Source organism: Ascaphus truei, chromosome 2 (genome assembly GCF_040206685.1).
Source record: "Ascaphus truei isolate aAscTru1 chromosome 2, aAscTru1.hap1, whole genome shotgun sequence".
In the NCBI taxonomy this organism is placed as follows: domain Eukaryota; kingdom Metazoa; phylum Chordata; class Amphibia; order Anura; family Ascaphidae; genus Ascaphus; species Ascaphus truei.
The window spans coordinates 32,969,884-32,996,607 of NC_134484.1; the positions used below are offsets into that span (position 1 = coordinate 32,969,884).

The 26,724-nt window shown below is 42.4% G+C and overlaps 2 protein-coding genes across 9 annotated transcripts in view; one reads left to right on the forward strand and one right to left on the reverse strand.

The window, feature by feature from the left end:
- Positions 1-8,389, forward strand: part of OC90 (otoconin 90) — an 80,029-nt gene extending 71,640 nt beyond the window's left edge. The window contains exon 20 of the mRNA XM_075588463.1: positions 7,360-8,389. Within this exon, the coding sequence (XP_075444578.1) occupies positions 7,360-7,676 (317 nt within the window). The 3' untranslated portion in view covers positions 7,677-8,389. The remainder of the gene's footprint in view (positions 1-7,359) is intronic.
- Positions 8,390-21,572: 13,183 nt separating this feature from the next.
- The window catches only part of EFR3A (EFR3 homolog A), a 226,565-nt gene continuing 221,413 nt past the window's right edge, over positions 21,573-26,724 (reverse strand). For all 8 annotated transcript variants that reach the window (XM_075581953.1, XM_075581960.1, XM_075581966.1 and 5 more), the window contains 2 exons: positions 23,339-23,388; positions 21,573-22,897 (listed from right to left, as the gene is read on the reverse strand). In XM_075581953.1, coding sequence (XP_075438068.1) covers positions 22,792-22,897; positions 23,339-23,388 — 156 coding nt within the window. In that variant the 3' untranslated portion in view covers positions 21,573-22,791. The remainder of the gene's footprint in view (positions 22,898-23,338; positions 23,389-26,724) is intronic.

A 26,724-nucleotide genomic window follows, 5' to 3' on the forward strand; every position in this document is an offset into this window, starting at 1 on the left:
TGCAGAAAAAGACAACCTCATATCACACAGAAACAACAACGAGTGCAGAACCACCCAGGGAAAGAAACTCCCTCCCTTTTATTACTGGTTAATTATGACAAAACCAAATAAAGTAAACCACACAGGGGAGTTGTCTCCCAAAACTTACACAATTAGCAAACATAATACACTTCACACAACATACAATTTTCTATAGCAAGCCCCAAAAAACAGTACCTTTCACAAACATCCCATGCATGTCTTTACTCTGCAAAATAAATGACATTCAGTATCACTTACTTTAATTCCCCCCCCCCCCCCTCCGTACCATGGTATAATCCACCCTGGATGGTATGCAGGAAGGAAACGCCCTTTTCCTTTTTAACAGAGACTGCCCATGGCTGTGTAACATCAAACTGTGTTTAACACCAACCAGACCTGTATTATACTGACTGACCTCAGGACACCACATTAAAGGTTAGTAAAGTTTCAGATAAAGGAAGAAAAAAAAACAGAAAGAAAGAAAAGTGGTGCACTTGATGCCAGAAAGCAAACATGCATATAACTTCCACAATAGTGCAAGCAGCCCTGTCACATATTACACCAGTTTATATCTCTCCTTTAGGTCAAAATCACAGGAGCCTCTTTATCTCAAAACCAACTAGAGGTGAAGAAAACAGTATAGACTCACTAAGCAATCTTTTGATATCCATTTTGTTAAAAAGAAGAGTTTGGCCTGGTTGACCCTGGGTGGTTCATCTACCCTTTAGAATTAATTGGTTGTCTATTGCACATAAAACTATGGCTTGGCTGGACTACTTCTTTGTACACATCCCTATTCTCAATGGTCTCACTGACAGGTACAGTCTACCTTGGTCTTTCCTCTTCAAGACCCAGGGCCTGACTGACGGACTTGTTAAAATTTCTTTATTAGCGCAACAAAAAGAAAGGGATCAACATTGATGCATAATAACGTAAAGTTGCAGTACAACATTATACACAATCCATAGTGAATTGGAAATATATGAAATAAACTTGATTGACTACTTACTATGCGATTGCTATTACTTAATGTGGGTGAGTTCTAGTTTAGGCTAAAATATGTAAATAAAACACCAATTTTAATAAAATATTAGAAATGATTCAAGATGTACATGCTTCTGGAACATGGAATAAGTAATAGGAAACAGTTAATAATGGGGAAATGTTGTGTTTGAATGTATAGTGATCTTGTGTTTGCTTTTAGCTTTTTTGGTCACATCAGCACGCCAATAAACAATAATAAAAAGTAAGTACTGTTTATACTGGGTGATCTTACCATAACAGATGGAATAAAATAATGGAACCCCCTTGGTGACTGAGGCTACTAATCTATTGCAAAGGAATGAGTTCTTGCCCTAGAGGGGTTTACATACTGTACAACAACCAACCTACGAAAATTAAATACAAAAAGCTTAACATCCATATGGGCAACTGTTAAGCCCTTAGTAGCCAGCTAGTAATGGGTTAATACATCTTTAACATGTTTTTAGTCTCATCTGAGTTTAGTGAATCCAGACCAGTGAGAGACATGGTCAAGGATGTGGGGTATAAAATAATACATCAAAAATAAGATTCTTTCACTTTATATGTGACTATGGTACATGGGAAGCCCATGGATATTAAAACAGGTGTGCATGGATTCTGGTATTTCCTGATAACCCTGGCAGTGGGCACCTTTGGGTTAATCCCTTCTCACTCTAGGTAGGACAGGAAATAGACTTTTGCAGGTAGGCCATATAAGGCCCCTCCCTCTACCTGCACCTTAGTCTTTTTCCTGTCCTCACAGCTAGGAGTAGGATTTTTTATTTTGTAAAGGGACTCACCTACTGCACCTTGTGCAGATATCCAGGGACCTCAGCCTCTCTGCCCTGAAGCTCCGGTCGACGCGCCCATGCGGTGGCAAGACGGAGACCCCAAAGAGTCGGGGGAACCCCAGGAACCAAGTGCATCCGTGGGGTGGGGAGCAGCTCCAGCCGCGGGCCGGGAAGCTTACATGCAAGGAAGCCCCAATGCAAGGAAGCCCCAGTACCAAACGAAAGGAGGGGGAGCATAGCAGCTGCAGCTGAGAGCCGGTGGAGGCCCAGACTCACCGCATTAGCGTCTGGTACGCTGCGGTAAACGGAACCCCAGGAGCCCGCTACATCGCGGAGGGGGGAGCAGCCACAGCTGCGAGCCGGAAAAAAGGCTCAAATGGACCGCGCTAGCGTCGGGAATGCTGCAGTAGAGGGAACAGTGCACGCGACCGCACGGGAGCGTGCGCATCACGTTCCGGCCGGCAGATGCGTGCACAGACACGCGGGCCGTGCACGAGCACTGTGATGACGTCAGAGAAGCGACGGACACACTGTGTGTATGTGTGAGTGAGAAACTGCAGCATGGAACGCTCAGCAGGGAGAAGCCAAGTGCTGGAAATGGATTCGAAAATGGAGACACCTAAAAGTTCAGTTTCCAAGACTAGGTGAGTCCTTAGTTTTAGTTCTACATGGGAAAGAGAGATGGGCTATATACATTAGGGTGTATGTTTAGTATTTATTTTGTTTTTATAAAATAGTTCGGCGGTTACCCTCCCAGAAGCAGAATCTTCAAAGGGTACGGGGGAATCCCTGAAACATAAAAGAAAGGTTGCTAAGAAAACTAAATGGTGCGCAGCTTGCGAGAAACCAGCCCTAATAGGGAAGAAATTATGTAAAGATTGTCTTAAGGCAGCTGCAGGGGATTCCAACGAACAAATGAACACTTTCCTTATATTGATGAAGGAGGCAGTTAAACAGAGTGTTGATGCGGCAGTCCAGCAAGCAGTTAACCCGGCACAGAAAAGATCTAGATCCCAAACCAGTCTGGATAAGGGGAAAGGTTTTTCATCAGATGAGTCTGACATTGATTGTTTTCAAGTATCAGAGGGTGAAATGGATTCATCAGATCAAGATATTCAGGAAGAGGAATCTGAATTTGATGTAGAAATAGTGGATCCACTCATCAAAGCCATGAGACAGGCATTGGAACTAGAAGATACTGAGGAGTTAACCCACAAGAAGGATAAACTTTTTGGGGCGAGACAAAGAAAAGGTAGAGTCTTTCCTATCCATCAAGTAATTAAAGACCTCATTCAGGTGGAGTTGGCGCGACCAGACGCCAGAGTATTTACACCTAAAAGGTTTGGGAAGATGTATCCATTCCCACAAGAGGAGGTAAAATTTTGGGATGTCAGCCCAAAGGTGGATACTGCTATATCCAGAATAGTAAAAAAGACCACAATCCCAATAGAGGAAGCTGCGTCATTAAAGGACGCTATGGATAGGAAGATGGATTACGTATTGAAGAAAGCATACGTTACAGCAGAAACATCCTACAAACCAGCCATAGCAACTACGTCAGCAGCAAGGGCTATGCGAGTGCGGATTGCCAACATAGAAGAGGCAATAGACAAGGGTGTAAAAAGAAGTGCTATTCTTAAGGCACTGTCCGAAGTAAAGTGGGCAACAGACTACATAGCGGAGGCCTCATTGGATGCAGTAAAATTAGCAGCTAAATCTATGGCGCTAGCAGTATCAGCAAGAAGGGCTTTATGGCTCAGACAGTGGATGGCTGACACAGCATCAAAGAACAGCTTATGTGGACTACCATTTGAAGGTGAATTCCTCTTCGGCAACAAACAGGATGCCATAATAACAAAAGCATCAGGAGGTAAGAGCACTTTTTTACCTCAGGAAAACAGGGCCAGAAGATTCGGTTTCCAACAGGCTAATAGAAACCAGTATCAGGAAGCAAAGGCATATAGACCTGGCAGGTCATTTCCAAGACAAACAACATGGAGGGGCGGCCAGAACCGGCTTTTTCGTGGCGCCAGAGGAGGAGGATCATTTGCAAAGAACAAGTCCACATGAAGGTCAGAGGGCCCAGCAGTTGGCAGTAGGAGGGCGACTGAAGCAGTTTTCTGCAACATGGGCCCAAACAATACAGGACAATTGGGTATTAGAAACCATTCGTCAGGGGTACAGTATAGAATTCAGAGAGATGCCAAGAAGAAATATGGGCCTAATAACTGGATACAGTCCAAGGAAAAAAGAAGGCAAATGAATTCGGCTTTAAAGAAGTTATTACAAGCAGAAGTAATAAAGAAGGTACCTCAGGAAGACAGAGGAAGTGGAATTTATTCCACAATATTTCTAGTAAAGAAACCTACAGGGGATTACAGAGCAATCCTAGACCTAACAAAGGTAAATTTATTCGTGAAAATAAGAAAATTCAAGATCGTGTCGTTGAACCTGATTATTCAAGAAGTACAACCAGGAGACTGGATGGTGGCGATAGACTTAAAAGATGCTTATCTACATGTGCCCATAGCAAAGGGACACCAAAGATTTCTAAGGTTTGCAGTAAATCAAGATCATTATCAGTACACAGCACTGCCATTTGGTCTGGCGACTTCCCCAAGGACGTTTACAAAGGTTCTAGCCCCTCTAGTGGCAGAAATGAGAGAAAGAGGGGTAGAAATATACCCATACCTGGACCACATCCTGGTAAAATCAAAAAGTCTGGAGAAACTACAACAAGACCAGAAGATGGTAATAACCTTCCTGGAACAGCACGGTTGGTTAATAAACAGAGACAAGAGTCATCTCATGCCCACTCAACTGTTAATATTTCTGGGGGTAGAATTCGATACGGCAAAAGGAGAAGTGAGACTACTAGACGCAAAGAGGCAAGACATAGCCATGCAAACAAAGAAGCTCAGGAAAGCTGCCAGGACTTCAGCAGAAGAATGCATGAAGCTCCTAGGAAAATTCGCTTCAACATTAAGCGTCACACTACAGGCAGCACTACATATGAGACCATTACAAAACAATTTTTTGCAACAATGGAACGGGAATCACAAAAACACAAGACAAAGAATCTTGTTACACCCACACACAAAACAGGAATTAAAATGGTGGGAAGAATACTCGAAACCTGGGGAAAGGACAAACACTATACCCAGTACAGTGGGTAAGAATTACAACAGATGCGAGCAACGCAGGTTGGGGTGCCCAAATAGGAGAAACATTGGTGCAAGGAACCTGGACAAACCAGGAAAAGCATCTTCCATCAAATCTGCTGGAACTAAAAGCAGTACAAAGGGCCCTAGAAGCTTTCCAAGACCAAATAAATGGTGGCTATATAAAAATAGAATCAGACAACAGGTCAGTTGTCAAGTATATAGCCAAGCAAGGAGGAACCAGGAGCAGAAAGCTGATGAACCTCACAGCAGAAATCCTCTTTTGGGCAGAGCGCCACTTGTCGGAAATTACAGCCATACATATCCCAGGACTGGAAAATGTCACAGCAGACTTTCTAAGACGGAACATCATACACCCAGGAGAATGGGCATTAGACCCACAGGTGTTTCAAGAACTGGTAGAGCGATGGGGTCAGCCAGACATAGATCTCATGGCGACACATCAGAACCGCAAGGTAAGGAACTACTGTGCCAGACAGTTTCATCCAAGCGCACAAGGTACAGATGCTCTCAGTTTCAAATGGGACTTCAAGTTGGTATATCTGTTCCCTCCAATTCCCCTAATTCCGAAAGCAATCAGGAAAATCAGGGAAGACCAAGCAGAGGTGATATTCGTAGCACCATACTGGCCAAGAAGGCTTTGGTTCACACACTTGGTAAATATGGCAGTAGATACACCATGGCACACACCAGATCGCAAAGGACTGATGCGACAGGGGCCAATATGTAATCCGAACTCCAAACAATGGGCCTTGACGGCATGGCGATTGAGCGGGAAACATTGAGACTGAAGGGTTGTTCAGACAAAACAATCCAGACCCTTTTACAAGCAAGGAAAGGTTCCACATCAAAAGTATACCATAGAATCTGGCTTTGCTTTCGCGATTGGTGTGAAAAAGAAAAACAAAATTTCCTTTCACCTAGAATTGTATCAATAGTAGAGTTCCTGCAAAAGGGATTTGAGAAAGGTCTCAGTCTTAGCTCATTGAAAGTACAGGTGTCTGCACTATCAGCCTTATTGGAAAGAAATCTGGCAATGGAAAGATTAATCATCAGGTTCTTGCAGGCAGTTAAAAGATTAAGACATCAAATCAAGAACAGGGTACCTACATGGGACTTGTCCCTGGTATTGGATGTACTAACGACAGCTCCGTTTGAATCTATACAGGAGATAGGCTTAAAATGGTTATCACGGAAAATGGCGTTTTTGATAGCAATCACCTCAGCAAGGAGAGTGGGAGACCTACAGGCTCTATCAGCCAAGGAACCATTCCTAGTCATACATCAAGGCAAGGCAGTTCTCAGACCAGTGCATCAATTCCTGCCAAAGGTTGTATCACAGTTCCATATGAATCAAGAAATTGTGATTCCGTCATTCTGTCCAGAACCAAAGAATAAGAAAGAAGAAAGACTACACAAATTAGACGTGGTAAGATGTCTAAAAGTGTACATGGAAAGGATGCAAGATATCAGAAAGTCAGACAGACTATTCATCATACCAGAGGGACCGAAGAAAGGTCAAACAGCATCAAAGACAACAATTTCCCAGTGGATAGTGTCTTGTATTAAAAAAGCTTATGAAAGCAAAGGACAAGATAAACCTTTGAACATTAAAGCTCATTCTACAAGGGCCATTCCTACTTCATGGGCATTTAAAGCCCAGGCTACACCAGGACAGATATGCAAAGCGGCAGTCTGGTCCTCATTCAATACATTCTTGAAATACTACAGACTAGACGTACAATCATCAGCTGACGCAAGCTTTGGTCGTAGAGTGTTAGAATCTGTAGTGAAATAAAGTGTAAAGTGTATTAATAAAGATCAAACTGATAAAGGCATTAACTGGTGGTGTTTATTCTAATGTATCCCTCCCTAAAATTGTCACTGCTTGGGGATGTCCCAAAGGTGCCCACTGCCAGGGTGATCAGGAAAGGAGAAAATTTAAAACAACTTACCGTAATTTTCTTTTCCTGGAACCATGGCAGTGGGCACATAGTTACCCTCCCTGTGTATGTCTAATGCCTATCAGTAATATTTTTCAGCTATGGAAGAATCGTAAGACTAAGGTGCAGGTAGAGGGAGGGGCCTTATATGGCCTACCTGCAAAAGTCTATTTCCTGTCCTACCTAGAGTGAGAAGGGATTAACCCCAAAGGTGCCCACTGCCATGGTTCCAGGAAAAGAAAATTACGGTAAGTTGTTTTAAATTTTCTCCTTTCCTGAATAGGTTTCTGTACAAAATATTGTTTATATACCAGTTCATTTATTATTTCTGCAAGAGTTATGCGTAAAAACTCACTTCATACATTTGCATCATTTGAGATGTTCTCTCGTTTGTCCTAGGTGTTGGATGGAGCATCTGTGACAAGTTACTGTGCACTTGTGACAAAGCAGCTGCTGAATGTATGGCAGCTGCTCCATTGAATGAAACTGTGAGATCACTGAACAGAGATCAGTGCCAGGACGAGAGGGTTCTCTGCAGAAACGGAGGAGCAGAGGACAAACCAGACCGGGCTATTGGAACACATTCTGATAGCTCAAGCTCAGAAGAAAGCAGTGAAGAACGCAATCCAACCAGTCACATTATGAGAGCCAGAGATGCACATAAGCCAAGTGATTCTGGGTCCCCATTACCCACTTCTACATATGTTAAAAAGTAGCACAAGAGAACATTACACATAAAATGTAGAAACATCGAACATATATGCAGACAAAGCTTCCAACTTCTTAAGTGATGATGTATCACTATGATTTTTGTATTATGATCAGTAGAGGAATGCCCAGTCTACGGCCTCATTCCAGCATACAGCCGCCTATTGCTTTTATTGATTTAATGATTGATTTGTCACTTACAAAGAGTATTATGCTTTGTGAATGGAGGAATGGTAATTAGTGAGATTAGTAGTGGAGATCGCAAATGCTTCTGATGCTTTAAATACCATAAAATACAGTCTCAAGGGTTTTGCATTCAATCTCCAGCAAGGCCATGGAGCTTGTTGTGAATATCTCCCAAAAATCTCACCTAAACATTTAAAGGTCTCCAGGTTGCAAAACCAGGGCAAAAAAAAAAAAAATGAAACAAATCCAATGAAAAAGATCCCACTGGGATTTATTCTTTGATTGGATTTTTGCTCCAGTTTTGCAGCTGGGAGATTTTGATGCACATCCCCATAAGCTGGGATCTGGTGATAAGACCAGAGTAACAGCACACATTTTCTAGATCTAAAAACAGCTACAGGGAAAACTTAGGATTTAGGGTAATAACTACAAAAAGTTTTTAATAAGTGTTGAGATAATGTTATCTTATACTAGCTACATACTATACTGATTTCTTGCACCAAATATTATTAATGGCAACATTAAACTTTGATGTCTGTGGATTGTTGCAAGATTCCATATTAAAAAAAAAAACCTACAAGACAAACCAATAATTCAACGTTTGTGCACCAACTCACAAAAGATATAAATTGTAGATTAGATATTCATAATAACAGCCTATGTACGGAAATCATAATGCCTAAAAAAAAAATCAGTGAGCACTGTGCTTTAGACATGCTTACCGTATGTTTTTTGTTTTTAATTTGTGATGATTAGGAAGTGCATTTTATGACAGTTTTATTGTTCATTAAATAGACATTTCTAGAAATAGGTCTTGTCTTTTGATAATTCCAACATTAACCAAGTACTACAAATCAACTTTTAAGCAGATATATTTGAACTCAATTTAACGATTACTATGTATTCTGTATGTTTTATACCAACAAATGTAAACCCTAGAGGCTGCTTAAATATTATTTACGATTTAGTTTAGTTTGCCAGAAATTTTAAAGAAGATCCGTTCATATGAATTGAAAATGAAAGAATAAACGTTTGGATAACCTACTATACAGATGCCGTAAGTTTATTGAAAATGCCAATATGCTAAAGCTTAGAAACCGTGTGTTGGAAAAGGAATCGCGCACTATGGTAAAACTGTAATAATGCCTAAGAAACTTAAAAAAAAAAACTATGATGTATGATCCCAAATCACACGCACATTGGCGACAGGACATCTGAGCCTTATTATAGGCCAAATAGCACTGAAGAATCGTTGCAATATGAATTCTAAGGTGAAAAAAGAAGACTAACCTTTTTAAAATACAGGCATACCCCGGTTTAAGGACACTCACTTTAAGTACACTCGCGAGTAAGGACATATCGCCCAATAGGCAAACGGCAGCTTGCGCATGCGCCTGTCAGCACATCCTGAACAGCAATACTGGCTCCCTACTTGCACCGAAGCTGTGCGCAAGCGGGGAGACTATAGAGCCTGTTACAAATGCGTTATTTACATCAGTTATGCACGTATATGATGATTGCAGTACAGTACATGCATCGATAAGTGGGAAAAAGGGACTGCTTCACTTTAAGTACATTTTCGCTTTACATACATGCTCCGGTCCCATTGAGTACGTTAATGTGGGGTATGCCTGTATTTAACTTCCATTTAAATTGCGTAACTCCTTCTTACCTGGCTCAAAAGCAGGAATTGCACACATGTATAATTCTAGGTGTTGTTGCATAGACTGTTTACCTGGACCTCAAGGCTGGTATTTGTAAGCTTGAGGTAGAATGTAGTTGACAATAAAGGGCGCCAGGGACTTTTGTGAGTTGACAAAAAGCACAGGCTTCATTAGGACAGGACTTCAGTCATTCTTCTTCCCTGGGATACAAACAGATCACCAGGCTTTTATCACTGTTACAAAACATCCATGGAGTTGGTAATGTTCACATCCAATTACCTCAATGCTAAGAAGCTGGTTCCAGCCTCCTACCAGAACATTCAGGTGGGTACACCTCCTTCAGGGCTCATGACCTATCATCCTGTGTATAGTTAGACCTGGTTCCTTCAAATGGTGGACTGGTGTGCCTTGGCGTGGACATTATGGTACAGGCAAAGTCCAATGGGCACTTCCACCCCCCCCCCTGCAGTGAGTCCCTATTTTAGGCTCCCTGGCCATGAGTAGCCCTGCACGTTCCTTCAGTTGCAAAGGGATATGTGAGTATCTCCCACACTGCAGTGGCCCTTCTAAAGTAAGGCACGTCTCATCAATTTTCATAAAGGAAGGTAAACTGACGGTGCCCTTGGAGGAGGGAAAAATCCTATAGTACCCCAACACATGACAAAGGAAGAATCAGGTATCCAGGCACATGGAAAGGAAAAAGGTACCCCCTGAGGGTATGTGTGTACCCCGCTCCACACCAAGGAGAGTGTAATTGTATTCCGTTATACCAAAGAACTTCACTACAAGAACTGGTGTAGGGGTGGGGAAATAGAGAAATAGAAATGATTGATGCCGCTGCCTCTCAAAAACCAGGGACTCACCAGGTAAAAATAAAACTGAAGTTTATTCTAATAACATTAAAAATGAACACTCAGGACAAACAAAAATAGAACACCCTCCTCCCAAGCGTTTCGGGCATGCACTGCCCTTTCTCAAGGAGTATAAAAAGGGCAGTACATGCCCGAAACGCGTGGGAGGAGGTTGTTCTATTTTTGTTTGTCCTGAGTGTTCATTTTTAATGTTATTAGAATAAACTTCAGTTTTATTTTTACCTGGTGAGTCCCTGGTTTTTGAGAGGCAGCGGCATCGATCATTTCTATTTCTCTGATGTTCTGGATCGGGCCAGCGCCGGGGAGTGACGTCATCCGTGTGCGCACACACTGACATCAGGAGAGAGTGAGAGCTACGGATCTACAGAGGATGGCTGTATCGTGAGTAAAGTGCTAATCGAGGCTGATCCTCTCTTTCTGCATTATGTTACATGGATACAATTGTCTACTACAGCAGTTATACTCTCTACAACCTCTCCCCCTGAAGCTCCTTATCTCCCATTGTTATTACTGGCAGACGCCATTAGGTGTTTACCTTTGAGCTCTTCAGTTGGTTTTTCTCTTCTTCTGCTGTAGGGGTGGTGCTGACTGGGAGTAATGGTAATGTAGACAGAAGTAGAAAGATCTCCCTATTATGTTGCACTAAAGAGACATCCCTATCTGATTAAAATTAAATTTTATTAACACATTAATTAAAATATAGATGTAGTGAAGTAAACATTGAACCAAAATAATTAAAATAAATTTAAAAATGAAAGGAGACGTCAGTGTGCTAAATCTGCACTCTATTACTGGAAATAAAAACCGCCATCTAATCTTTGTTATGTACCACAGTTATACTATTGAATGTACTGTGGTGTTAGCTATTTCAGTATATCCTTAAGTCGTCAGATACCTGATCCTATGTGGACCATAAAACCTCTTCTATGGAAAAGTACAATGTTGTATGAGAGTGTTTGCTTTGTGATGAATAGAGAATCTATGTGCCTATGTATAGTGATGGTTTGTGGGGTACTAGATGAAAAGTGGACTAATAAAGACTAAGGTCTATTTCAGCTGTAAAAATAGTCTACATCGATACATACAATTTGTCACCAGACCGACAGGTGCAGAAACTGCTGAACCTCATGGTCTATAATGGTGAACCACTTGGCAAGTACTGACCAAACACTTCTAATTTTGGAGTTTTAAGTCAAGAGACTTCAAGAAGCCTATCAGGTGAAACATATGTTGGGTATGTCCTAGCGTCACTCCCTGGTGCGCAGGCTAATCGGAGAGGTTGGGTGTGTTACCTTGTCAGAGCATTTTGGAGCCTTCACCGTGGAAAGCGCAATGCTCTGACTTTGATCCTATTTAAAATACTTCATGTACCTTGCAGTGCTAATTGCATCAATATGGATATTATGACTGACGAGACCCACAAGGTCGAAACAGTCTGTCTGTGAGTGGGTTTATTGGCTTGGCGCCTCATGCCAGGCTATGTTTAAAAGCTGTGTTTAAAGCAGCATGCTTAAGGGTTTAACCATGTAACATGGTCTTACGACAAAAAGGCGGCAAACATCCTTTGTGCTCATTTGCATGTCATTTCCCAGAATCCCTTGCTGCAGTGGTAGCACTGTATGCTAGGAGATAGTGGTGCAAAGCAGGGTTGCAGACCTGTCTAAGACATGTGACTGTGCTCACAAGTAATATTTGTGTGTGTATATATATATATATATATATATAATTTTTTTTGTAACATGTAGGATATTGCATTTTTTGCCGATTATGATGCAATATTGCCAATGGAAAAATGCCCCTCCAAAATATGCCCCAGAAAAATATGTCATTTGTGCCATATTTCTTAAGAAATGTGTATGCATAAAAATCACACGATTTGAAGACATGTTCTTTTCAGCTGATTTCATTTTGCTGGAGAAAGAGGAGAGGAGCGGAAGAGGGAGTTTAATGAACATGCCCTATAGATTTGTTCTTCAACTTGACAATTTTCTAGAATACACTTCTTTATTACTCCATAATTGTTCATTAAAAATGAATCTAGGAACTAGAATATGTATAAACTGAGGCCAAGGGAAAGTGCTTATAGTAGAAAGAGAAAAATAAATGTTCAATGAGCTACCACATTAGAATTAGGGAACATTTAGATTTATAATTTTTTTATGAGTTAAGTGTATTAAATATGAAAATGAACCTATAGGAATATATTAATTGACTAATTAGTAATAAATACATACTATCTGCTTTTTTTAATTCCTAATGTACAAATCTGCAAATCATTGAAACCAATAAAAGCCTTCACATGAAGATAGTACAAAGTCTGTTTCAACAACGGCTGAACATCCCTCTAAAGAATTTCACTATTCCTACAAGTCATAGTTTAGTCACCAAATACTCCCACAACAGTCTCCAAATCCCAAAATATACTGTACACTATGTTCAGAACTGCCATTTTTTCTAATTCTGCAGTACCTCATCTGTCTAAGATTTTTACAGTATCTTAGATTTTACATCTGTGTTAAACATTTAACTAATGAGGTGTGCCAAAGGGATATACATATAGAAATCCTACTCCACTGGTTAATTAATATTTGATTTTAGAAAAATTGATATTAGGTTAAACTTAACCGTTACTGTATTACTCTGTGACAGACATGAGGGAACAGTAGTGGAGAGGATATTACGGCCCTAAATTAGTGCAGGGTTTCTGCTCCACTCCACGGTTTGGAGATTTACCAAGGGGAATCCAGACCGGGACTTCTAGCTCTCCCAGCTTTCACAGGACTGGAGCAGCTGATTGTGCAGGGAGATGATTAAAAGGTTACAGACAGGGCTGTTTTACTCTCAAGAGGAGGGTGTGCTGAAAGGCTGTGTTATGCTGAGAAAAGGACTTTTGTTTTGTTTGTTTGATTTACTCCTATTATCTGCTGTAGCATTTGTATGGCAAAATAAACAGGCCAAGCTTTTCACCTCTGTGTCAGAAGACTGTCTCCTCTACCTGGAAGACTGTGTGAAAGTGCTGATCCTTGGACAGAGCAAGAAGGTACTTTGTCACAACACCACAAAAATTGGGCGCAAAAATAAATAAAGATAGAGTAGATATTAAAGCTACTCATTAAGTTTACAACAAATGAAATTGTACAATAAAGTGCTAATATATAATACAGTGACAAAATATAAACTAAAATTCACCCCAGGGGGCAGGTCTGTCTATGCTGCTGGCATTAACTAACCAGCAGGACACTGCATATTTAATAATAGTGACAGAAAAATGTATTAACCATCTTTGTTTGCTGGGATAATTCCAGGATGAATATACTTAATGTACAGTATAGTTTAGCTCGTAGTACCAGAGGTTGCAGCAAATGTTAACATGCTGGATACTTAAAATAAAGTATAGATGCTACAGCAGGTCAACATATTCAATGGTGTTCATACCCGTGCCCCCGAAAGATGGTAAAGTTAGGGTTGCATACTGTATAAAAAAAGAACAGCGCAAAAACAAAGACCTCATGGTGTAGTATATTTAGAAAAGTAATTTATAATTAAAGGGTGAGTATTGCACGTACATCAATTAAATAATCACACAGCATGACATGTTTGGGACATAAGGTCGTATTCACTTTTTTATTTTAGAATCACTTCACCTATTATTTTATCCATATATGAGCGCAGATTTTTGTTATTTCATTGCATACTGTATCACTGGACACTGCTCAGTGACACAGTTTGGTGGTCACCACAGCAGTGATTCCATATGTTTTTACTCAGGCAGTATAAAAGTTTGATAGGAACCCGTGCTTGTTGATCTTAAAGAACTAATAGACCTGCAAGATGTCACTATCAAACCATCAGATAAAGTGGGATATACTGTACTTCTCAAATCTGATGACTATGTTGCCGAAAACATCTGTTAAATGACAAAAGATGTTACCAAGTTGTGACAAAAGATCCTACAGAAAGTTTCACTTCGGAACTAAATGCCATTCTCAAATAGGGTCTACACAAAATAGTATCTAAACTGGAATTAGAATTTATGAGCATAAAAAAAATTCAACATTAGCAACCTACTAGAGTATCCCTAAGATAAACAAAACCCCTTTAAAACAAAAAGGAAGACCCATTGTATCAGGGAATGGTAATCTCGCTGAAAATGCCAGTATTTACATGGACACTGTTCTTAGAGGTTATGTCACCACTCTACCTTTGTATGTCAAAGACACTAAGGCCTCGGATATAGTAGGCGTGCGTGCGAAAGAGCGCATGGCATCACGTGCGCCTGCTGCAGAGGCGATCCCTGGCCTGCGGGATTTGGAGGAGGAGACTCACGGGACCCGGCCGTCGCACAACAATATCAAATTATTTTTTCTATCAAAAAATCGGCCACGCCGTCGCTCTCGTGCACGCGCACTCTATGGCCATCCTCATTGAGGTACGGCCGTTAGTTTTCGTCATGTGGACAATGGACACAGCCTCTGGATGTTCTCAAATGCATAGAGGGCATCATTATAGATTAAACTACACTACTATTCAGTTTAGATGTAGAATCTCTCTACGACAGCATTCAACATGATGGCATTCTAGCAGTTAACCCTTTTCTGTCATCTAGAAGTTTACATCATAAACACAACAACTTTATATGTAATCGTCTTACCTGAATCCTAAAACATAATTACTTTTTATTCAATCAAAAATTCTACCACCAGATTCAAGGGACAGCCATGGGGACTACCGGTACATGTGCCCACACCTACTGTTTACCAACCTCTATCTAGGCTGGTGGGAGGAATTAAGTGTATTCTCAGAAGCCATGCAACAATACACTCAACAAGGACATCTGGATAAGCTACAGACAAAGTCAGACTTTCTGTCCTTGTGGCTGCAGATAAAAATGCGGAAACCTATGGCACATCTCTGTCCAGAAGGATTAACTGTCCAGCCCCCTTGATAATGTAGATGACGAATTATCGCCAAATAGCCTTGCACTCATGATGTAGAGCCCCATTTTAGGGCATCTACAGCGTCCAGAGTGAGGGAAATACAGCCGGCATTTATTACCTTCAGCAGGGATCCATACAGCAGAGGCAGGGACCAGACATGGATGCTCCGCTCATCAAAAAGGCAAGTAGCTGTATTTTCTTCCTGCAGATGGTCCAAATGGATAAACGCTGCAGGGTCCCATTCAGAAACATGAAACCCTGCAGCAGTAATCCTTCTGGGGATCTTATTCTGCTCGGGACTGCAAGGTCTGTAGCCACAATGAAGCCGCACTGACAGTGGAAATCGTGGCACCGAATACAGTAACTCTGGGTACATTTGTATATTGACGATATACTGATTTTTTTTTTTTAAGGGAAGCAGAAAATAAACGCCAATAACCATAATGTAAAGTTAGCAACTGAGATTAATAATACAACCAATAATTTTCGAGCCCTAGCCATCTCCAAATTATCAGATGGACGTCTCAGGACAACTACTTACAGAAAACCAACCGCAACAAAACAGCTGTTTTAGGGCTGATAGTCATCATCCACAACCCCAAATTCGAGTTATACCAACGGACCAATTTCTGAGAACACGTAGAGATCATGAAAGATAATTTCTTGGAAAGAGGTCAACTCCTCTACCCAGGTCAAAAAGGCCTACAATAAAGAGCTTTGCTCGAGAACAAAACGCAGACAAACTTTCTTAAATATTGCTGTGCATCTAATCTGTTTGTCAGAGTTGAAAGGGTAACTACCCCTTTGTCTTTTGCACTCTTCTGTGTCCCCGTCTGGCGCCTCTATAACCACTGATTACCTTATCTTTTCTCATTCAAGGCGGGAACTATCTACTTTACACCTAGGGAAAACAAGGTTTTGTTTTTAATCTTTATTTAAAGGGAATATTCACTCCTATCCCAAACTCCTCCCGCCACCATAGGGTCTTAGCGTTTGGGCTAACAGAAGTCTAGTTTGATAAGCGATCTCTGCCTGCTGCAATAACAGACGTCTTTTAAAGATTAGTCTTGTTGGACTCGCTGGTTCGCCAAATCAAGATTTTCTTCATTAAATGGGTGAAAATTAATGTTCCACCTTTCAATATATAACAAAAGAAAGGAGGTGTTGAAAAAGCACCCAAGCTAATAACAAATAAACCAATACTGCTTACACACAAATTATATATTTGTGCAACAGGAACTCATAATATGAGCCAAGGCTGCAAGGATAAACAGACCAAACCAAATCAGAAAACAGGTGTGAAGAAACATACAAACCGGCGCCTTAAAGACAAAGTCCAAATAAATGTCCAAAGACCGATGAATATGACCACATGGAATCCTTGTAGGGGGATGGATCTTATAGATCTAAAGCCAGCTTGGAACTTCCGTAACAATTAACATATACCATACAAACAAACAAACAAACACAGGCTAATGGGAACAACTACTGATTCCTCAGGGGAAGTGACGAAACGAAACGCGTAGGGTCAGAGATCGTGGCGACTTTGGAGATACGCATGCCCAGCCCTTCATGCGTGGGGAAATATCCAGCCTTAAAGCTAACAACCGCCCCTCCACACAGAAGTGTACCGGTCAGTGGGACGTGCTACATAACCACCCCCTCCCTGGTGATGGAGGAAAGAGCAGGAGCTGTTTTGCTATTGCTGGATTCCCATGCTTATTATCATTGCTGTGCTGTAAGAAGGATTGTGGTTTTACCACCATATCGCCTACAAGAAGCCTTCACCTTTTTATTCACTGATATTTATTGAAATTATATTAAATCAGTTTTATTGCTCCCATTGGCCTGTGTTTGTTTGTATGGTATATATTAAGTGTTTGTCTAGTGTTTTGTGTGTTAGTCTGTGGATTGTTATATATTAGTAGCAGTATACACTATGACCACGTGGTACCATCTACGGAAGTTCCTAGCTGGCTTTAGATCTATAAGATCCATTCACCTAAAAGGATTCCACGTGGTCATATTCATCAGTCTATTTGGACACCTTTCAATATATATTAAATAGTCGACGGCACTGTTCTTTTCTTAATTTAATCAGAGACATATAGAAAACATATGTTACGGTATAATTTCAGTTGGTTTCATCATTCAGGCATATAGAATTTAGTTATAGAGTGGAGAATCTGTAGCTCTTCTCTTTGCTTTGGTGATAAAGGATTCTGAATTCTATACATTCAAATTCTCTTTTTATACATTTTCTCATCATAACAATACCTGTTTTTTTGGCTGTCAGCTCAAAATGTTCTTAGTTAATCAACAACATTAGAAACCTGTTTCTTAATTTAGCAATATTTACTGTCACATAGAAGAAACTCTTTGTTCTGTCACTAAGTAACTATAGTTAATCCTACTGTATGTTCCTATTCTTTTAAGACATAACTCTGTTGTATTGTCTTACTAACTAACCTTCATTTAATTAACATTTGAATTAACACTCAAGACAATATACTATTCAACTCAGTAGACATTAAACAAACAAGGTTTAAAACATGTATACACCTGGCTGTCTTCAGACTGATTTAATGTCTTGTCTTATTGCAGAGTCAGCGAATCATTTTCCAATATAAATTCTAACTTAATACTAAATTAACTAGTTACATGCTGAATATATATGAATATATAGAATATAGCATAATTAACTTATTTCAACAGCTGGGCAGCATTTACAAACAGAGCAGCAATCTATGGATTTCTAACAAACTGCCATACAGCCTATATTTTTTTTTCTCACAATATGGAATCACTGCTCTCTAAGTTTTTAATGTCACAGGGGTAATTACCGATAAGTAGCAAAGTAGCACACATCTCTTCTGCTGCTTTCAAGTACCACACACTGATACAAGCTAAACTACTGTACTGTATACCTCAAGGATTTTCAGCCTGGAACTATCCCAGCAAACAAAAGGTGGTTAATACATTTTTCACTCACTATAATTAAAATATGCAGTGTCCTGCTGGTAATTAATACCAGCAACAAAGACAGACCTGCCCCCCGGGGTGAATTTTAGTTTCTATTTTGTCATCTAGTGTCAGCTCCTTGTGACAAGTCACTTTATCTCCCTGTGCCCCAGGCACCAAAAACATAGATTGTAAACTCAACTGAGCAGGGTCTGTGTCTGTGAAGATTCGTATGTGCTGCACACCATGAACTGTACTGCAATTTGAGTCCCATTGGGAGAAAAGCGCTAAATGAAATAAAGTTATTATTATTAATAAGAGAGAATTTTCAAAAGCTTGTCCAAAACGATACATTTTTAGTCCAAGTAACAAAAAAAGGTTAGCAACTAATATTCATATAATATACAAATACAGCAACAAACCTGCATTCAGTTTGCTAAAGCTAGAGAAAGACAGCAAAGGCACTCAGGTTTTACACGCCATGAAAATTGTGCCTAAAAATAATCATGTGTTTTGTGGAATAAGCGCAACTATAGGAATATAAATAAAGAATGTGAGTCAGACACGGGGAAGATCTGGATGCAATAGTTTTCTTTCATGATCGTCACTTTTGGAAGTGGAAGCTTAAACGAGCTGCCTCAAATGGTCCAGTGTGTTTCTCCACTTTCTTCTACTGGACATTCCACGTCTGATCAGTGCAAAGTTGGCTATAATTTAGATTTAGACTTTGCCTCCTTCTATAATTATCAACATGCACATTGCTTAAGGGTTAAAGAGAATTTGCAGCTGTGAAGAGTTATATTTACAAAAGAGGTTTCAGATTTTTAAATGTAGATCTAATCTTTATACTAAACACATTTTGTCTGTGTACAGATACAGAGACCACCTTGTGCTGGTGTTATGAACAGCGCAAATATTTTATTTAAATGAAATAAATATTAATCCGTATATTGCTTTGTTTTATTGCTTTAATGTAGATTGCACAATGAAATCATACACAATGATATGACCAAACACACTGTAAATACACCAACAAGAACTTAAAAACACAAAACAGCAGTTTTTGGGACTTTACAACATTGGCTAAACAATTTTCCTATGAAGCAAATACATTTTTTTTTAAAGTCGGAATATGAAAACCAATTTCCAAAGGAGTTTCATTAAACTAATAAAACAATAGGAAAAAATGAAGAAAGGGGTTAAAAGCACCAGTGCAGGCTGAGCCAACTCCAGTCCTCAAGGGCCAACAACAGGTCAGGTTTTCAGGATATCCCTGCTTCAACACAGGTGGCTCAATCAGTGCTAAAGTAGGGATATCCTTAAAATCTGACCTGTTGGTGGCCCCTGAAGATTGGAGTTGGCCACACTGCACTAGTGCCTCATGAAAAGAGCAGATTTCATATTGGCAAGGTGAGTGCAAATATTTCAAGGCTCCCACCGCAGCCGTAAAATCCTCCACTATGCAATTCCCCTTTTCTTCAGGGATTCTTTCATTACTATCATTTCGGCTGGGAATACTTTTAAGCATTTCAAATATAAATATAAAACAACGGCTCCAGTTCCAAGGTGTTTATATTTAACACATTTTGATTTGAACCTTGATAAAGAGGACACCCACCTTTATTAATAATTCCATTTTGCAGTGCAATATTTTCAAACAAGCTCACCTACCAGACCCAACACTTCCTCTAAAAATATATATATTTTTAAAGAAAGTAAGAAGAGTAAATACAGTATGTAATATGTCCTTTTGAGGAACTACGGCTTTTACATGCAGGCTGGCAATATATTTCTTCTTTATTTTCATATACAAAATATATTTGGCTATACCCCTCTAAGCATAGAAGAGCCAGACAATGTATTCCTTTTTTTAAACAGACTTGTAGTTTGCTATATTTGTATATGGAAAAATAACTGTGAATTAGCGTAAAAGTCTATCAAACATGGAGTGTATATCGTATTCAGTACACGGAACGGCACTGAGCTTTGCAGGAAAAACATACAAGTGTATATACAAGTTTAGGCTGTGCATTGAGTGCAAACTCACTCATTCTTCAGATATTGTATTTCTATTCTTGCAAAAGCATATTGCTGAACATAAACCAGATTACAATTAAAGTACAGTACACATTGCTCAACAGATCATCCGATAAAGACAACAGAAACAGCAAACACTGACTGCAAGCCATGTACCACTTTATGTTGCATAAAACCATCGCAGCTTGCAAAGAAACGTACTTTCATTTCGGCCTGCTTACTAAACCTCATGAGGTCTATCTGCAGCCTGCGTTTTGTCAATATTAACACGGACTTGGCAAAATGTTTTCTTGCTCAGCTTTAAAGTCTCTTAATTTGCAACAACACTATTTATGAATATATACACATTTAGAAGAGTCAGTGGCTCAGTTATTTTTTACTGCATTAAGTAAATGTTTTGTAGATCTAGTCCATTCCAAATATTTTGAAAGATCACTGGGTTCAACAGGCATAATCATTACTACAGGTATGTCGGAATACTTGAAGTCATTTCTCTAAGTTAGCGGTGCGCAAAGTGGGGGGAGCGCGGGGCATTACAGAGGCCCTGCGCACACTTCCCGAAGGCATTTAAATTAATGCCGGGGAAGCTGCAGGGCGTCTGTAAACCTTACTAACCTTGATTCAGCTTCTCCTGGTGTTGCGTCGCCATGGCAACGCGTTGTCAAATGACGCCGCAAGGTCATGTGACGTTACATTGCCATGACAACGTGACGTCATGACGCCAGGGCATCTGAATCAAGGTAAGCAGGGGGGGGGGTGCGCAAGTAGAGGGGGACAGACGGCAGGGGGGCGCAGGGGAAAGAGACTGCACCACCCTGCTCTAAGTCATTAAATATGGCCACTGACTTAAGCTGCGTTCAGTTCATAGTAGACATGGCAGCTCTGTGCTAAAAGGTACAGGACAATGAATATTGATTGAGAGTGTGATTCCAAACTGAAATTGGGCATAAATATACCCAGATGCAACAACTGTTCTCTAATTCCGAAGAAATTCAATTATCTTAAACAATAGTTGACTGGAAAGATGTTATGTATTGGTGAATTTACACATTTTTAAGCAAACTTGCCAAAGAACAGTAAATCAATTTGAAATCGCTACTTTGGTAAAACAGCATGAATATGAATATATATTATATATACTGTATATATATATATATATATATATATATATATATATATATATATATATATATATATATAATCGAAATACATTTGGTTGCTAAGGCTTTTGTAGAGATTTGTGAACCTTTTAGTTTCATTGTTTTCTACAGTGTATGTATGTATATGTATGTATATGTATATGTATATGTATATGCAGTGTTCGACAAACCTATACATCTGCATGCCCCGGGCGAGTGGATTTAACATCGTGGCGAGCTCCTATTGGCCCAAGCAGCACACATTTGGTACTAGGTGGCGAGTAGATTTTTTGGAGATTTGTCGACCACTGTGTATATGTATACATATACATACACACTGTAGAAAACAATGAAACCAAGAGGTTCACAAATCTCTACAAAAGCCTTAGCAGGCAAATGTCTTTCGATTTCCATAACAAACGCATAATATGATTTGAATATACACTACACTTTCATTTTTTAAATCTTTACATATCAACAGGTAAACAAGTACACATCTTATCCCTTATCTCGTTTAAATAAAAAAAAAAAAATCTGCATACTGTAGATCTGGTTTATATAATTATTTAATTAATTAACCAGCGTTTTACAGTATTAGCGAGGCCTGTAAAGCAACAAAATTCATTACAGAGCACTCCTACAATGAAGGGTGAGCAACTACCTCAAAAAGAAGTGGAAATATTTCCCCCATCCCAGAGCTTCAAGAAACTAACACAGAAGCATAATGTAAGAAATCTATGTACAGTACATGTATTCATTGACGCATTCAGCTAGCAGCACTGGCTCGAAAGTCCAATACAACGCAGGTAATTTGAATACCAAGCATCTAATTTGTAAACTACCTCTATAAATATCTGACGTTGTGCAGCAAGGTCTATCTTCATTATACAGCATTATTAAAGAAAGATCACAGCAATTTTAAGCTATTCATTCAATAATCGTTTGAACATTGCAGGATGACAGGGGCAGTGTTGGATGATCTAGTGTTGCATCCACTGTGTATTTTCCACACATTTTGCTTCCTAAATCTGACACACGAATATTATAACAATTAAAACAGCTCTTCGGATCACAGAATAAAATCAGACAACGCTCGTTTTAGTGGTTACTTTTTGGTATCAGGAGAAAATATGTAAGAAACGAGGTTCGAATAGCCAAACCTGTTACACACTAAAAAAAAAGCAATTTGTGCCTTTAGCTGTGTAACAGTAATATATTTGTTTAGGTTAATTTACAGAATATTTTAAATACAGTGGAGTGATGCAAACATAAGAAAATCTCTAAACATCCTGGTAAGCATTTCCCCCATATAACCTCCTAAATGCATTTAGTACACACAAAGGTCTGGGAATTTCATCTCATACACTGGAACAGATTGATACTGAGCATGTCCTGCAGTGATGGTTATTGTTCCTGATGGACTGGGAGGTGGTCTGAAAGGAAAACACAGGATTTAAACAAAACAATTTTTATGTTGTATGAGCAATAACGTGTTGGTTAAATAAAAAGTCAAAGCTTTGCCAAATAAATAGTCAAAGTGTAAATGGCATCCACTATAATGCATTCACAAATTCTGGACACAAAATCACTCCTAATATAGCTTTTCCAGCTCAATTGCTAAATACTGCAGCACGAGGTTTTACAGAGTAAAATGCTCATTTTTCAAAAAGTTTGATTGGCATTCACACATTTGATTTGCTTTCTCCAATAGATCTGACATCTGTAGTCAACATTAATTTTTTATGCATTTACATAAAGTCAACTATTTTATGATGTATTCCCACAGTGAAATATCAGCAATGAATGAAAAACTAATTTCAGAATATATTAAACATTAGCACAATCTACCATATTTGTGGAGGAAAGTATGTTACCTTATAGTAAGCTCCAGTATCTGTGCTAATTTATCATGAAGCAGATTTGCCTGCAAACATAGAAAAATAAGAGAGTTAAAACATGAAACTTCCCAATAGACTTTAAAATGAAGCCAAATCATTTGAATATCATTTGTATATGTAAATGCGCTTATTTCCCAGGTTAAGTATAGTAGGTGTGTTCACATGAATTATAAGTGAGTATTGGATAGAAAAAAATGCAATGGGTATTTTCAGAGGCGGAACTAAATATGTGAGCGGAAAACCTGCCCCGGGTGCAGACTGTTAGGGGCCGCAGAAATCCCCCCAAATCAGTGAAGTGAGGGGGCGAGGGAGGATTGGGGAGTTAGGAAAGAGGATGTGGGTGGGGGAGGGGGGTGGGGGTGGGAAAAGAGAATGGGGGGTGGGAAAAGAGAATGGGACAGGCGGGAAAGAGAAACGGAAGGGGTGGGGAAGAGAGGATGGGAGGTGGGGAAGAGAGGATGGGGGGTGGGAAAGAGAGGATGGGGGGGTGGGAAAGAGAGGATGGGGGGGTGGGAAAGAGAGGATGGGGGGTGGGAAAGAGAGGATGGGGGGTGGGAAAGAGAGGATGGGGGGTGGGAAAGAGGATGGGGGGAACGAGAGGATGGGGAACGAGAGGATGGGGGTGAGGAATGGGGATTGGGGGGTGGGAAAAGAGAATGGGAGGGGGGGAAAGAGGAGGGGGGGAACGAGAGGAGGAAGTGGGGAAGAGAGGATGGGAGGAGTGGGGAAGAGAGGATGGGGGGGTGGGGAAGAGAGGATGGGAGGAGTGGGGAAGAGAGGATGGGGGGGGTGGGAAAGAGGATGGAAGGTGGAAAAGAGAGGATGGGATGGGGAAGAGGGGAGGAACGAGAGTTGGGGGGGGAACGAGAGGAGGGGGGAACGAGAGGCGGGGGGGACGAGAGGCGGGGGGGACGAGAGGCGGGGGGGACGAGAGGAGGGGAGGAACGAGAGGAGGGGGGGAACGAGAGGAGGGGGGGAACGAGAGGAGGGGGGGAACGAGAGGAGGGGGGGAACGAGAGGAGGGGGGGAACGAGAGGAGGGGGGGAACGAGAGAAGGGGGGGAACGAGAGGAGGGGGGGAACGAGAGGAGGGGGGGACGAGAGGATGGGGGTGAGGAAAGAGGATTGGGGGGTGGGAAAAGAGAATGGGAGGGGGGAACGAGAGGAGGGACTGGGGAAGAGAGAATGGGGGGAACGAGAGGAGGGGTGTGTGGAAGAGATGGTGGTGGGAAGAGGATGGGGCAAAAGAGAGGATGGGGGCAGAGAGAGGATGGGGGCAGAGAGAGGATGGGGGCAAAGAGAGGATGGGGGCAAAGAGAGGATGGGGGCAAAGAGAGGATGGGGGCAAAGAGAGGATGGGGGCAAAGAGAGGATGGGGCAAAGAGGATGGGGGCGGGGCAAAGAGGATGGGGGCGGGGAAGAGAGGGTGGGGGCGGGGAAGAGAGGGTGGCGGTGGGAAAGAGAGGGTGGCGGTGGGAAAGAGAGGGTGGGGGTGGGAAAGAGAGGGTGGGGGTGGGAAAGAGAGGATGGGGTGGGAAAGAGAGGATGGGGGGGTGGGAAAGAGAGAATGGGGGGGTGGGGACGAGAGGATGGGGGTGAGGAAAGGGATTGGGGGTGGGAAAAGAGAATGGGAGGGGGGAAAGAGAGGAGAGGGGAATGAAAGGAGGGGGGGGGAACGAGAGGAGAGAGGGAGTGGGGAAGAGAGGTGGTGGGAAGAGGATGGGGGCAAAAGAGAGGATGGGGGCAAAGAGAGGATGAGGCAAAGAGAGGATGGGGGCAAAGAGAGGATGGGGGCAAAGAGAGGATGGGGCAAAGAGAGGATGGGGTGCGAAAGAGAGGATGGGGTGCGAAAGAGAGGATGGGGTGGGAAAGAGAGGATGGGGTGGGAAAGAGAGGATGGGGTGGGAAAGAGAGGATGGGGTGGGAAAGAGAGGAGGGGGGGTGGGGAAGAGAGAATGGGGGGGTGGGGAAGAGAGGATGGGGGGGTGGGGAAGAGAGGATGGGGGGGGTGGGGAAGAGAGGATGGGGGGGTGGGGAAGAGAGGATGGGGGGTGGGGAAGAGAGGATGGGGGGGTGGGGAAGAGAGGATGGGGGGGTGGGGAAGAGAGGATGGGGGGGTGGGGAAGAGAGGATTGGGGGGTGGGGAAGAGAGGGTGGGGGGCGGGGAAGAGAGGGTGGGGGGCGGGGAAGAGAGGGTGGGGGGCGGGGAAGAGAGGGTGGGGGGCGGGGAAGAGAGGGTGGGGGGCGGGGAAGAGAGGGTGGGGGGCGGGGAAGAGAGGGTGGGGGGCGGGGAAGAGAGGGTGGGGGGCGGGGAAGAGAGGGTGGGGGGCGGGGAAGAGAGGGTGGGGGGCGGGGAAGAGAGGGTGGGGGGCGGGGAAGAGAGGGTGGGGGGCGGGGAAGAGAGGGTGGGGGGCGGGGAAGAGAGGGTGGGGGCCGGGAAAGAGAGGGTGGGGGGCGGGAAAGAGAGGGTGGGGGGCAGGAAAGAGAGGGTGGGGGCCGGAGAAGAGAGGGTGGGGGCCGGAGAAGAGAGGGTAGGGGCCGGGGAAGAGAGGGTGGGGGCCGGGGAAGAGAGGGTGGGGGCCGGGGAAGAGAGGGTGGGGGCCGGGGAAGAGAGGGTGGGGGCCGGGGGCGAGAGGGTGGGGGCCGGGGAAGAGAAGGTGGGGGCCGGGGAATAGAGGGTGGGGGGCGGGGAATAGAGGGTGGGGGGCGGGGAAGAGAGGGTGGGGGGGAGGGAAGAGAGGGTGGGGGGAAAGAGAGGATGGGGGGTGGGAAAGAGAGGATGGGGGGGTGGGAAAGAGAGGATGGGGGGTGGGAGAGAGAGGATGCAGGGTGGGAAAGAGAGAATGGGGGTGGGAAAGAGAAGATGGGGGGTGGGAAAGAGGATGGGTGGGTGGGAAAGAGGATGGGTGGGTGGGAAAGAAAGGATGGGGGAACAAAAGGATGGGGGAACGAAAGTATGGGGAAACGAGAGGGGGGACGAGAGGATGGGGGTGAGGAAAGGGGATTGGGGGTGGGAAAAGAGAATTGGAGGGGGGAAAGAGAGGAGAGGGGAATGAGAGGAGGGGGGGAACGAGAGGAGAGAGGGAGTGGGGAAGAGAGGTGGTGGGAAGAGGATGGGGGCAAAAGAGAGGATGGGGCAAAGAGAGGATGGGGGCAAAGAGAGGATGGGGGCAAAGAGAGGATGGGGGCAAAGAGAGGATGAAGCAAAGAGAGGATGAAGCAAAGAGAGGATGAAGCAAAGAGAGGATGGGGGCAAAGAGAGGATGGGGCAAAGAGAGGATGGGGGCAAAGAGAGGATGGGGCAAAGAGAGGATGGGGCAAAGAGAGGATGGGGCAAAGAGAGGATGGGGCAAAGAGAGGATG